General features: G+C 41.4%; 1 protein-coding gene across 1 annotated transcript; it reads right to left on the bottom strand.

Moving 5' to 3' along the window:
- Nucleotides 1-734: 734 nt before the first annotated feature.
- LOC102380672 (olfactory receptor 6M1-like) lies at nucleotides 735-1,682 on the bottom strand. Its single transcript, XM_006031595.1, has one exon. It carries the CDS (start codon nucleotides 1,680-1,682, stop codon nucleotides 735-737), a length of 948 nt encoding a protein of 315 aa, XP_006031657.1.
- Between the last annotated feature and the right edge of the window lie 13,353 nt (nucleotides 1,683-15,035).

Here is a 15,035-nt window from a genome sequence, read left to right as displayed (position 1 = left end):
TTTAACTTGTAGGTTCCTCATGCTGAAGGTGAAAGGGACCATAAGATTATTACTGTGATGAGCAGGGTCACCAACCAGCCTGTTGAATGAGGGTTTGCTGTCCTAAATTTCAGCATAGATGCAGGATGCTGCTTTTGGAGAAGTCGGCATAGCTTAGTACTGGCTGCATGGAACTTTAAGTGGAAAGAAGAGGATTCCATTTTGCCGGGTCATGTCAACCCCCTTCCACTTCTGTTTCCCCATTTATGAAATGATGGAATTGACACTTACTAGTATTTGTAAAATGCTTTTGGATTATATGCTAAAATTCAAACCCATGTAAGTACTAAGTCTTAGTACTTAGAACATATTCTGGAGAGACAATAGACAGAGATGCATACAGACAGAGCAACGGCTGCTAGCTACTTAGCTACATAGATAGATGTTGATGAGCCAATGATAGATGACTACAAGTGTTAGATATTGTTTCCTGCTATTGTGGGTGTATGTGTGTATTTGTATGTGTGAGTCAGAGGCAGGGGGAGTTAGAGCACAAAAGAGAAAACACACATGAAATAGACAGTAAAGATAAATGGGTGTTTGATATACACTGGTGCTATTATTGGACAGATGCATAATACACATATATACATACATACTTAACTAATTATGTATGAGTGAAAGGCATAGTTCTAATGATGATACAGTCATTTTTCCCTTCTTTTCCTTTAACAAATTATCCTAACAAATATCCATCAAAAATGAAAACGTTTCCTGGAGAAAACCATGCTGTTCTTCAAGGCAGCCCTTAGGGCATCTTTCACTTGCTGGTTCCTCAGGGTGAAGACAAAAGGACTCATCAGAGGTGTCACCACTGTGTTGATCAGGGCTACAAGTTTGTTGATTGAGGGATCACTAGTGGAAGGCCGGACATACATGAAGATGCAGCTTCCATAGCCCAAGGTGACAATGGTGAGGTGGGCTGAGCAGGTAGAGAAAGCCTTTTGACGCCTGGAGGCAGATGGAAGCCTAAGGATGGTGATGACGATGTAAATGTAGGATACCACTGCCATAACAAAAGAACCAAGCAAAATGATGATGGAGGACAGGAAGCTCACTAACTCCACAAAGCTAGTGTCTGCACAGGATAGCTTGATCAAAGCCACACTGTCACAAAAGAAGTGGTCAATATGATTGACTCTGCAAAAGGGAAGTTTTATGACCAAGATGGTGGGGACAATGGTGGCTAGGAAACCAGCAGCCCATGACCCAATCACAAGCTGTAAGCACAATTTACTGTTCATGACCATGGAATAATGCAGAGGGTTGCATATGGCCACATAACGATCATAAGACATGATGGCCAGCAGGGCAAAGTCACTGCAGCCTAGGAAGAAGTAGAAATAGCATTGAGCAATACAAGCTGAGTAGGAGATAGTCTTGTTGCCAATTAGGAAGCTTGCTATAACCTTAGGGAGGACAAACGATGTGATGAGGATCTCCAAGCAGGACAGGTTCCAGAGAAAAAAGTACATGGGACTGTGTAGGCTACAGTCAGAGAGGATGAGGGCAATTATCATGAGGTTGCCAGCTAGGGTCAGTAAATATGAAGCCAGTAAGGCAATAGCCATGAGGAGCTCCAGATGGTGGAGGGATGGGAAGCCCACAAAAATGAACTCGGTAACCTTGGATTCATTTCCCATCACTGCAATAATGGTACCTGCAAGGACTGTGGAGAGATGGAGAGAAAAGGTCATAATAGGTTAGAAAAAACAGAGGGAGAAAGAATTAAAAGTAGGTGAAAAATAAGTAGGGGGACAAAAAAGGATGACAAAATGTAAAAAGTAAAAGCCTGGGCAAAATGATCATAATAATATATTTTTTAAAGTAGAAGAGGAACACAATGGAAAAAAGGGGGAAGGGGAGAGTAGAGTAATACTTGAAATTAAAGGATTAAGATATGAGGGTAATCATAGGTGAGTATGAGCTGGAAAGAACAGAAAATTAGTCCTTCATTGCAAAACACAGGTTTCTGCTAAAAGGCAATTTTGGACCATTCCTAAAAGGAGTAGAACTCCAGACATTTAGAAGGAACAATATTTCCTGAGAAAAAGTAAAAGTGGAAAAAAGTACAGAAGAGTAAGAAAAAAAATGGAAAACAGGAAAAAAGGAGGAGGTAAAAGCAGAAGGAAAGAAAAAGGACTGCTTGAAAATGAATAAAAAGGAAAAGACAAAAAAGAGAAAAGGAAAGAAGTCAAAAAGGTAAAAAGAAAAAGAGGCATAAGCCTCAAAATAAAAAGAAGGGAGAATCAAAAACAAACATAAAAGAAAGATTAATGGACAAAAAAGAAAGAAACAAAATAGTAAAGAATGTAAAAGTTATAAAAGAGAAAAATGGTATAAGAAGTGGAAAGAAAGAAAAAAAAAAGAAACCCAACTTTCCCCTACAAAAATGTTCAGAGTAGGGTGGGTAGAGCACCTACTTGCATTATTTCAGTTCTGTTTTGTTTTGAAGACCCCATGAATGCAAGCTGGACAACCACAGATGTCTGTAAGGTACTGTAAGGTACTGTCTGTATATACAGAATCACCTAAAAATAGATCAGAGGGAAATTTTAAAGTCGATTTTGCCCTTTTGGCTTAAATGTCAGCATAATTTGATCTGACCTCCTGCAAAAGTCTGACATGAAGAAATAATTGCCTTCCTTTTTCTCTTCTTTTCACACCATAAAACCTCCCAAAATCAGCCTGGCTGTTTCTTAGTCTTTTGACTTTTCCAGAAGATATATTTCAACACAGCTCTTCAGCAAGGGTAAGATAGATTCATTACAATAGCAGCAGACACCCATGGGGATCTATATACTGTTAACCTGTAGGAAATATTTGCAGGAAACAGAACAAAACCATGCCCATATTCTCAGGACAACTAAGAAATTTAACAATAATACCTTCTATAATCCAGTTAGCATATTTGAAATTCTTTAAATCTGTCTTGAGTTTCCATACTCCTAAAGCTCATTGTGACAACATTTATGGTCAGCCCTAAAGAAGATGTTACATGCTCCAAGCCAGATGCTGCAATTAATATATTTTGGTGCCTGGAGTGCAGGACAAAGCCCAAAGGTAGGCAGTTCAGAGCCTGATGTGACCTGAACACCTCAGAATTGCAATCTAAAAGCCAGCATGCTTAACAGGAAGCAAGCTAGTGCTAGGGAGAAGGAAACAGTAAAGACCTGAACTCTCACTGCACTCTGGAGCTTGGACATGTGAAGGAGGAAGAAAGATATGTGTAACCACTTGGGATCCAGAGCATGGAACTCACTCCTAAGGATATGGACCCAGCAGTATTCATTGAAATAACTGAGTAGGGTATATTCTTTTTTAGAAGTCAGATTGAAGAAAGAAAGCTAAAATCCTCCTTTTATAAAATAGGCTTGTAACTAAAATAGTTCCCCAGGAAACTGAAGACCTACATTCTAGCCCTTTCTCAACCTGAAGGCGTTTAAACCCATACCTCCCACCTCTGAAGAGAGTGTCCTACCTCCTGGGACACACCAGTTGCTGAAACTTCCTTAGCCTGATGAAGGGTTTTTAAACCTGAAAGCTTGCTTAATAACTATTTTCCAACCATTTGGGTTGGTCTAATAAAAGATATCAAATTCACCCAAGGAACCTTGTCTGCCTACCTCCTGGGAGGCACAGTAGTTTTGGAGAAAGTATTCTCAGCTCTCCTGTTGAAGTTGGGTCACTGTGCAAAGAATGCACAATTAATGGGGCCAGAGAATACCCAAGGAAGCAAGCGTATGACTGTGGCCTATTGCTTAGGACATTCACCTTGGGGCTGAGGATGTCAGGCAAGGTATATCAGGGATTCTGATCCCTGCTGCCAAGACTCTTTTTATTAAACCATTGCTGGGAAATAATTTATACATTTTTGGTACATTTTATATTTTAAAAATGTTTTTAAAACCTTTATTATAAAAATGTAAAAAACCCCCAAACAATCAAAATGCCCTTATCAGCAGAGATTGAAATCCCTTCCCTAACACTTTGTAGGTGGTCACACTTTTAGGACTAACTGGCTGTCTTACATTATGTAGAACTCCCCCCAGTGGCCCAGTGTGACACCAGCTGCGCCTCATTCTGTTGAAAAATATGTCCAAACTCAAAGGAGACATATGCCCAGACCAGGAAGCAAAAGAGGTGCAGGGCAGTGTCAAAGCTGCCGCTGAGAACTGGTTCTTGCAGTTTTTCAGGGTCACTATCTTGGTCTGTCCTAACAGGAATTTGGCTGGGTAAATCACTTTCCCCTCAGATACTTGGTATGGGACAGAAAACATGTACCTTGTCTCACAAAAGTTCGAGTCTCCCTTGTCAGAAAAAAATGCTGAGAGTGGCAAAAATGGGATCTAGCCAGGGAAGTCCAGGAAGGCATGGAAAACTGTTTTTTCCACCTCCTTTTCCCAGAAAGGGCAGGCCACCAATACCACCATCTCTAAGAAGGCACAGGTGGTAGTAGCCAGGGTCCCACACAAAAGCTACCACTGAAGCTCACCAGTCCCCTTGGCAATGGGCACCTTGCACAGGGTGCACTAGGTGGGGCAAGGTTGCTTTGGCATTGCTGCCTCTAGTTGCATTGGGATGGCCAGCAAGAATGTGGATGTGATGCACCTTGACTGTACATGTATACAATGCCATCCTAGACAGCAGGTGCCAAACCTGTTCTCATTGGGAATGGGAATAGATAGTAGTGCTCTCATTATTGTCCACAGTCAGAGATAGGTAGCGATGGAGATGACATGTTCAGTAAGCTGCCACCAGGGACATCTCACTACATGCACAGGGAGTCCTCTAAGACAACAGCAACGTGCACAGCAGGGACATCCCTCTCTTCAGCCAAGAGTTACAAAGCAAAGTGCAGGCACAGGAAAAAAAGAACAACTTTGCAATTTTACCTTTTATTTTTTAACATATCTATTATAAAATGCATAGTTCTGTTTCCCTGTGGGGTCCGGCCAACTCTCAGGATCTCAATATTGCGCTGTTAGACAGAAGGGTGTGACACAATTGCACATCTACAAACACACAAATCAATTAGGTGCATACACATACACACACACTACCAGCTCAGGCATATACACATCCAAACCAGCCTAGGCACATGCATACCTATCACCAATTCAAGCACATACACTATACACCCCAAAAGTTAGACCCAGAACACTAATTCATATATTATGCACACAATGACATATATATATACACACACACACTCACCAATTCACACACATACAACCCACCTACACACACATACACTCACAATGGCAGCAGGAGAAAGAGACTCGGTGGAAGGGTTGGAGTCCAGGTAGGGAAGAGAAGCAGAGTCCAAGACCCTGCTTGAAGAGAGGGTGGGGGGTGACAGCTACCTATCCAGGCTGGAAAGGGGTCTTTGTCCAGTAGGTGTTGCCCAGAGCGGGGTTGCCGGCACAGCCTCTGGGTGGATAAATGGTGTGGCATGGTGCTGGTCCAGATGGAGAGGGCATCCCACTGGGTCTGTCTTCACTGCCCCTTTTTATAGGGGCAGACTTTGTGTGACCCTAGTGACAGGAGGCATGCCCAGGCAAGGGTCAGCCCCTGGTGTACTGAGCATGTGCGCTTCATGCAGGGATGTGCTGTTTCGGGTGTCTGTAATGGTGAGAGTTGCTGGTTCTGCAGGGTCTTTTGTCTTTCAAATGCTGGGTTCTTGTCTCTGTTCCTGGGTGAGGTCTGTGGTTCCTGGAAGAATCAATGGGAAGTAATGGCTCAGTCATTACAGGCCATTCAGTAAAGGCCTGCTACCATTGTATTTCAATCATTCCTAATCACTCTCATTCATCTGGGAACCAATTTACATGGGAGTGATCATACAGTTGCAACACAGGGGATGCCTGGGCAGAGGACACAAGATGGGGACTTGACATACAAAATGGAAACTTAACATGACTTTGGTTCACTTACAAACACAAGCCTAAACCATACAATATCCATATGAAAAAATAAAAATCAATACAAAAATGATAATAATACAATATACAACAGTAAAAATCAATACAAACCTAATAATAATACAATATAAAACAGTGGATATCCAAAACCAAAAATTTGCTACTAAAATAAAAATGTTAAAGCTTATCTTAAGTCTGAGCTTGCTTATGCTTGTCTATAGGGAATAGAGAGGGAGAGAAAGAAAGGCCAGAAATAATTGGGGAAGGGAAGGGAATGCATAGCTCTCATATATATATATATATATTTAATAAGAAAGACTGGGGGTTTTGCTACAGTTCCACTAGGGTCTGGGCATGAAAACATTCATCATTACCAAACTATCATTATCATCAAAGCTTGAAACCCCCTTGACCATCCCCAATACCTTTCATGTGGTCACACTTTCAGGACTACCCAGCCTGTAGGTGATGGGCAAGATGTACAGGGTGCACCAGGAACAGCAGGCTTGCTCTAGCATTGGTGCCTCCTTGAGGTTATGTCTGGTTGGGTGGCAAGAATGTAAATGTGATGCACCCTGAGAGTCCACATGTACGGTGCCTTTCTAGACAGGATCTCAAAGCAGATCCTGCCATGACTTTCAGTGGGTATAAGGAGGGACACCAGGGTACCAGAGAATGATGGAAATGATGGAGATAGCATGTCCAATAAACTTCCATTGGGAGGCCCCATCAGGCATCAGCAGGTAGGGCAGTCTTCACTTCAGTCAAGACGCATGAAGCAAAGTGAATGGACTACAGAAAAGACTTTTTGACTTAGAATCACAGAATCATAGAAAATGAGGGTTGTAAGGGACATCAGGAGGTCAACTAGTTCAACCCTCTGCTCAGATCAGGACCATCTCCAACTAGATCATCCCAGCCAAGGCTTTGTCTAGTAAGGTCTTAAAAACCTCCAAGGATGGGGAGTCCACAACCTCTCTGAGTTACCTGTTCCAGTGTTTTGCTATGCTCCTCATCAGAACCCTTCTTCAGGATGTTTTTGTAAAAACAAGAAAGATAAAAAATATCAATGGCCGCACAAGGGGCTGGGCATCAAAACATTCATCGTGCAATCTTACTTTATAACCAAAAGATTGACCTCCCCTGCCACCTTTCCACAATGCTCTTCACATGATTACATCTGTTGGATGAACTGGAAATTTGCCAGCATACAGAGTGCTCCTTCATGGCTAAGTATGTCATGTTCATCTTTGGGCACTTCACCATAGGAAAGAACAAACTCAAAGGAGATACACCCAGGTCAGGAACCAAAACAGGGCATCATTGGAGTTGGTCCTAGGAAGTCAGTTCCTGTGACTCTTTAGAGTTGCCATCTTGGCCTAGTCAGCAGGAAATTAGGTAGGCATATCATGCCCCCCCTGGAAGAAAGGAAAAAAGGATAGAAGGAAAGCTCTAAAAATATTTTAATGGCAATATTAACAACAAAACCTGAAAGTTCAAAAATGTATTACTCTACCAGGGTCAGGATGTGAAACATCAATAACAACCAAGTTTTACAAAGATTGAAACCCCCTCCTCCTAACACCCACGTGGGTGCAGAGCCATTACTTAGGGTGAGGTGGTGCTGCTCCAAAGTGGTTTGAACCATTAGCATGTGATCAGGGATAACTTCCTGGGCAACTGGTGAATCAGGTCTCAGTTTTTGCAAGAACAAGACTGCAACTCCCACATTGCAGCTGGTGCTGTGCTGAGGGAGTGCTTTCGCTTCTTGTCAGTGTGCCATTTTCCCTTGTTGTTTTTTGTCCATGTGTGTTTCTTACTACAAATCCAGCCATTTCTGGCTCAGGAAATCAGAGTTCCTTGTTTCCCAGGGTCCATGCATCCATTCATGTTGAGCGAGCCAGAAGCAAGGGTCAGCATTGTAAAGATTCAAGGAGACATACAATGCAAAAAAAAAAAAAAAAAAATGGAAGAAGGAAGAAAGGGCTGTGAATCATCTAGGGTAGCCCAAAAAGTGATGCCAAGCAAGGTGAAGACAAACTTCACTGAAGTTTATTCACTGTCTTATTCCCTGAAGACAAACTGCACTATTGAGGTTGCTTGTCAATCTTGGCTTCCTGGTTCAAGAGTTTTGCAATTTATTATTAGCTTATCCACTAAAAGGATAGTCAACATGTTTCAAAATGTGTTTTTTTCTTTATCATGGCCTTATCTCATGTACACTTGCAACAGTTGTAAATCATTTGGATGTAGTGTCCTATTAAAATTAGTACGTTAGGTGATAACTTTTGCTTGAAAGGGAACAGCTTTGCAACACCACAGGGGCACTTGACATGTGCTAAACTGCTGGAATCCATCTCCTTGTGTTTTAACTGCAATTCATAAGTGTTAAGTTGACCACGTGACACAATAAGTGCATGCATATTTACTTATTTCAAATCACTGATTGAATAATTTCTGTCAGAATTTGTCAGTCAGATGCTCTGGTGGTGGAAGATACTTACTGAGCTACACACATTTGGATATTTGGACTGAGCTACACACATTTGCAACACACTGGACACGTCTACATGTTTATTAATGAACAGTGGTTACTGTGCATTTAATTTAGTACTTGTATGAAGTACTAAATAATTGCTCAATAACCAGATTTACTGTGCAGTGGTGCTGGCAAATGCCTTTGTAGTGATGCTACTGTACAGTAGCCTAATAATACCGCACAGTAGCATATTAGCACTGTCCATGCTGTGACATGCTAATATACTACTTAGCAGTATTATTAGGCTACTGATCTGTTAGCATCTTATGTAGAAGAGCCTGTGACTACATGGGGATATGATTCTTTCTCTCTAAGGGTGAGATTGTATATTACAATTAGGCCAGAGTAAGGTCTAAGACCATTTACACTACTTAAAATGCAACCATCTGCACATGAAAGATCATTAACAAGTGTTATGTGTCCCCTAGGTATACTAAAGTTACACCAGTTTGGGTGAGGATTATCTTTGAACTCTGCTACGTAGCTTGAGTTGCCTTAATTTCTGGCTACTCCACACATTTGCAGTCCACCAACATGTCAGAAGGCATTGCATCCAGCATGGACTGGATTTAACCCATAACTCTACAGCTCTGGATTGACATCTGGGGACAGCTGGGCAGCAGGTGTGTGGAGAGAGCAAAGCAGGGGAGGGGAAAGGGATGAAGGGGTGCAGAGAGAACAGGCAGCAGGCAGAGGAGGTATGGGGAAGGTGGGGTAGGCAGAAGTGGGAGCAGAGGGAAGGTGGAGCAAGGGATGGGTGGGGAGATTCTGGGCAGCTGCTGAAGTGAGGTGGCACCCAGATCCAGCCCACAGTGCCACGATTGGGTCCTGCAACTTCCCAGGAGCATCTCATGAGAAAAAGGAAGTCAGGAGGATGGGGCACTGGTGTGTGGGGACCTACCAGGTAGACACAGGTGGTTCTGGTAGTTCTCTTTATGCCCAGATCAAGGCCGCCCTGCCCCCATCAGGCCCTGTGGCTGCCTGGCTACTTCTTGTTTACCCACAGCCCATCCCAACTCCCCAGTGCTTCCCTTTCCCCTGTGCAGAGCAGCCAAGTAGTTGCTCCAGAAACTGGTGGGTGAGAGCTGTGGGGCCCAGTGGTGTTTATGGGCTGGATTTGGGTACATAAGGGAGACTTAGGCTGCAGGGAGCCCTGTAGCAAGCAGAGACAAGGAACCCCACCTCTGGTGCCATTGCTGCCACTGCCACTCAGTTGAGGGCCTTCCCCACTGAACTGTGAAAAAGGACTTCACGCTTATTTTGCCCTATTAGAGTTGCATACAGTAGTCCGGGTTCAACTGGAAGAGTGGAAAGTACTTCCATCTCCATCTAGCCTGTATTTTGAACAATTTCCTTAGAAACTGAAGATGTGGGTTTGAAGCTTCTCTGTCTCAGACCGGCTAGAACAGATGTTTTCACTTTTTGTTTAAGAATTTTCACCATTAGGTTATTCTGCAAAGAGTGAGTTAACATCACTACCTATATAATGGATTTCTTAGAAAAAGTGGTTATGGACTCAGACTTTAATGGCAGAAGTCACTAATATGGGACAGGACTAGGAGGAATGGCCTTAAGTTACAGCAGAGGAAATTTAGGTTAGGTGTTGAAACATACCATCATATTTCAGTGTCTCTATTTTCTATAGCTTTGCCTAGCCTCTGGTGGTGATAGTTCTATCCTATCTGCCATCCACACTTTTGAAGTGCACGAATGCACAATAACTTGCACTTAACGGAGAAGAAGAGCACAAATATGTGCAATTGCCACAGAACAGGCAACAAAGAATAAAGTCATATAATTGTTAATTGTTCAGATGTCCATACCCTTAATTAATGTTTAATACCTTATGAAACTCTTAACTTACTCATAATCCTCCTGTTAACCTCCCATAGATTTATCTTCATCCAATCAACTTTTATAGCAGACAACCATGTGGCTGGAATAGTGCATGTGGTTATTCCGTGTCTGTCTTGCACACTGAGCTTTGTTCTTAAATTCATTAATAATCTCCCAAAATTCTCTTCCCTTGTGTCTTCCTTCAATACTCTATCACAAACCTTTTCCTTTGCTCTTTATCTGTCTCAGTCACCTGGAAAATATATGCTGATTATCTTAGTACCTTAAATTATGCACAAGGATTAACCTGAATGCCATTCTTACATCCTTGGAGGGACTTCCTACAGTCTTAACTAACAAATTAATCTTAACTGTCCTTATAGAAAAAGTGGTAAAAGATTGACAGATAAGATTAGAGCAGAAACTAGAGAAAGTCTGAGTTATCCAAAGTATGAGCATATAATTTATTCATGGTGTTTTGAGGTGTCAGAAATGGACCTATCACAACAGCACTACATAAATTCAAAATTGTCTCTATAATAAAAGCATGAGTCCTTCAGAAAGCAAAATGATGCTTTCCATTAGGATATTGAGAAAAATCACAACTCATGAATGCCTTGGTTTAAACTAGACTCACATTAAACACAGTGCCTTTTTTGAGGTCTTGGGTAATAAAGAGAAGAAGAGGTTTTAACATTTTGTTAAAAATAACAATGTATGCATTTAATGTCCTTCCTTAATGTTGAGAGGGACCTCTCAATCATTAAACTACTTACTTTCCAGCCTCCTACAAAATAAGAAAACCCTGTTCTTATTAGCTGCCTGAAAATGCTATCCCAAGATTATGATTTACCAGCATTCCCTTGTGTCACTGAATCCTGTAGCAAGTGGCTAAATTAAAAAAAAAAAGAAATCAAGGACTTTATGTAAAGCAAGCTTAAACTTTTGAAAACAAAGAAGAACAAACTTAAGGTACGTTCCACTGTCAGAATGTAACCTGAACTCTACTTCTTTCAAGTGATGTTCAGACAAGTCTGCCTACTTAAGGCAGGGGTGTCAAACACTCTGTCCACCACTGGTTGCATCCAGTGCACAGGGCTCCTTGTAATTTAGATCTGGATATGATGGGGCATATGGAAGTGGCCGCAAGGATTAATGCAGTTGTTGCTCTCCTGACTGCTGCAGGCTCACGTTCCCAATGGGGTTCTTTGGCCTGGATTTGGGCAGCTGTCCTTGTTCTCACCTATGTTGCTTCTGCATTCCTGGCTACTCTATGGCAGCTGTGCAGACTTAATTCAACCATGAGTCATACACTTGACACTTCTGATCTAAGGCATCTTATTTCCCAGCCATGTAGACACATGTGTGTCTGTGCAAAGTAGGCTTTGCAGGGGCCAGGCATAAACATATCCTCAGGCATAGCAGGGCAGCTCTGCACCTGGGACAGCACTGGCTGACACTGTATTGATTGCGGTGGCATGAGCAGCTGCCATCATAGAGTGAATTACTTTGACACCTGCCCTCCCCACACACATACAAAAAGGCAGCCCCCAGGACTGCTGCCCCACTTATCTCCTCTCTATTATGCTGCTGTATACATCTACCTGGGGCTTTGCTCTTACAGAGACAGGAACTTTTTTCTGTCCATTTTTTCTGATGACTATTTGCACAAGGGAAAGTGGTTCAGCTCCAAAAAGAGTGCCACAGAAGACTCAGCATAATACTCCTCCTGGGTCATGGTGGTTAGAGTAGTGTGTCTAGAACCTGGATTTCTGGTTTCCCAGGCGTGTTTCCTGACCCCTACTGTGTCTAAAACATGAGATGGCTCTCCTCTGTGAATTTGTTTCCAAAATATGTGTCTATATTGCAATCTATGCATGTAGGGTTGTACGTCTGGGAAACAGAATCCTTACCTGCATGTACATGCCAAAAATGCAATTTAGGTGAGTAAAGGAAGATGAAATGGCATCTTCGTGATTTTGTGTTGATTTTGCTGATTTCTATTTTTTAAAAAATCCAAAAAAATTCTGAACCTCCACCTGGAAAATTGTTTAATCTATTTAAGAAAAAAAAACACGCTTTGCTTTCACGTGAAACAATACTTCACTTCAATATTTGCTTCTGTCTCATTAAAACATTTGAATAACCCCCTTCAAAATGAATATGTACAATTTCATTGGGCTGAATGAAACCATTTTGGTTCCTTTTTTTGTTTTGGTATGTTTTTACTTTTTAATATACAAGCAAGTTTTAGGTTATATTGATTGTATTGAATGTAAAGCTGTGGCATACCCATAAACTCTGTAATTTCACCACTTTGGAAAGGGTGTAGAAACATGGTGTATTATCCTGAGTTATACCTTTATCTCCAGCCACTGAAAATGTTGTGCACTTAGCTTGAACAGCTGGAAATCAATATTTTGTATCTTTTTGAATGGAGTTTTTCAAAGACATTTAGTAAAGTAAAATGCTGAAATTTAGAACTTGCTCTCCTTTGAAGAACCCAATCTAAATCTATTTTAAAAACTCCAAAATGCTAACAATTCTGCAGAAATGAAGGCTTACAATTGTCATAGTGGTAAGTCTGGGATCTTTTCTCCTCCTAGCTTGTTTAGACCACTCTGACAACCTGAGCGAGTACTTGCAAAGCCCTTAAAAGGAGACCATAATACCAGTTCAGAGTGTTACATCTCAGAAACCATGTCTTTTACTTATCAGTTGTGCAAAAGTGATTTTGTGTGTCAAAAAGTGAAAACAAACAAACAAAAGGATGAAAATGGTTTTATCCAATCCAATTAAATGTTGCATATTACTTTGCAAGAGGTTTACTATTAAAATATTGTTTATAAAAGAGAGCAATCTTTGACAATACCAATATCTATCCCTTGTATTGCATTGAACATTTCATGAATCAAGAATCAGTACCTTATACAGATTGGCCTATGTGTGATCTCAGAACCAGCAGCTTCTGAAAAATCAAAGATATCCTAGAGAAGTCACAGCTCAGAGCTCTCTATTGCTCTTTCAACAAGCAGCAGAAGCAATCTTGATTCTAAAATGGAGCAGACCCTGAAATGTTCTCCTTATAAAATCTCTGCCTTCAGCATTAAAAGAGAGAGGATCAAAGATTGTCTGAAATCGCCTTGAGTTGTACTGTGCACAGTCAAGATATTTTCTGCTCTGGCCATACGGGAAATCTATCACTGAGAGGGGGAAAAGGAGTGCCATTTGACTTGCTCCACTCCTCCTCTGCCCCAAGATACAGTGCTGCTTGGTAAAGTGCTTCCCTGCCTGGCCCCCTCTCATAGTCAGTGCCCAGGGCTGCTGCCCCAACCTACCTATACTCCCAGCACTACAGCTTCTTGGTTAACCTCCTCTAACAACTCCAGAATTGTTCCCCCTTGAAGTTACATGTTTGAGACTTCCAACTTGTGCTTCCCCATGCTGATCTCCCTCCCCGACACTTTATGACCAACCTCTCAAGCAACAAAAATCGATTTCCAGACCTATGCTAATGCAGCACACAATGAAAAAGCAAGTGAACTTTCATGAGCTATACTTTAATGTGCATCCAATGGCTAGGGACAATTGCCACTGAGAGAGCGTACAATTTTCTCTATAACTTAGCTGGTGCACACTTACACTGTAGTTCAGCATCACTGTTAGAATGTGTCTATTGTTTAACTTTAAACACAGAAACAAAACAGAACACACAAATTATTATTTTTCAAACAACTGGGGATCTCTGTGCATGTCTGTCTTACCAAGAATCCTGGAAAGACCAGTCATACCGATAGGCCCTTTCCTTTGAATTCTGTCTTCACCCCTCCCCAGTTGTGTATCTTTAAATCTAGTCCTAAGGTGTATTTTTTTATCCAGCATTTCCTGAGCCTTGGAAAACCTTTTTGGAAAGTTCAGTAAGCACTGGGAGAGCCAGTGACTTGTCTTGGTTCCATGAAAAAATATCTACATTATTGCACAACTTCCTACCTGCATGTATTCAGAGTTTATGAAATTAATTAAATATGAATGTGCAGAAAGTACCAGAATGATCAAACCAATACATGGTACCCCTAAGTCCTTTAATACAGTCAGGAGACTTGAAGAACATAGAGTATTTATAAAGTATTACAGGTGATTCCACCATGAGCTCATCATGGAAACACTACAATGGAAGGGACCTCCTGTACTATGGACTCCAGTCTCTTGACATTGCAGGCCACTGTGACTTAAACTTATCACTTTACATTTTAAAACCAGTTAACATTTGCCATTACAACTCCTACTGGGAGGCTATTCCAAGGCCTTCTGGATCTGATGGTTAGAAATATTTTAATTTCTGATTTTTATCCTAAATGCATTCATGGCAAGTTTATAGTTCTTGACAGTATTGCCATCTGCCTTAAATACCACAGTTTCTTGAGTAAACTACACATCTTTTTTCCTTTAAATCTGCCCCCCAAAACTGGGTTGTGTGTTTTAAGTGGAGAAACTGATTTTCTGCCTATGATAGAATCATGTTGCTTTGTCCTCAATGCAGCAGCTGTAGTTTTAGTCATCAAAGAGCTGAGAGGCTCAATTGACTTAATGGCTCATTGTTCTTCAATCCACATATGTTAATGATTGTCTTCCCTTTTTAATAGCCTTGATGTTCCAGCAATCAAGCTAATCTTTTTTAGGGCAATTCTCCTGTCTGC

Source organism: Alligator sinensis, unplaced genomic scaffold (assembly GCF_000455745.1).
Source record: "Alligator sinensis unplaced genomic scaffold, ASM45574v1 scaffold174_1, whole genome shotgun sequence".
Classification (NCBI taxonomy): Eukaryota; Metazoa; Chordata; order Crocodylia; family Alligatoridae; genus Alligator; species Alligator sinensis.
Note: the sequence above shows the minus strand (reverse complement) of the source record. Positions and strands in the feature narration are given on the sequence as shown.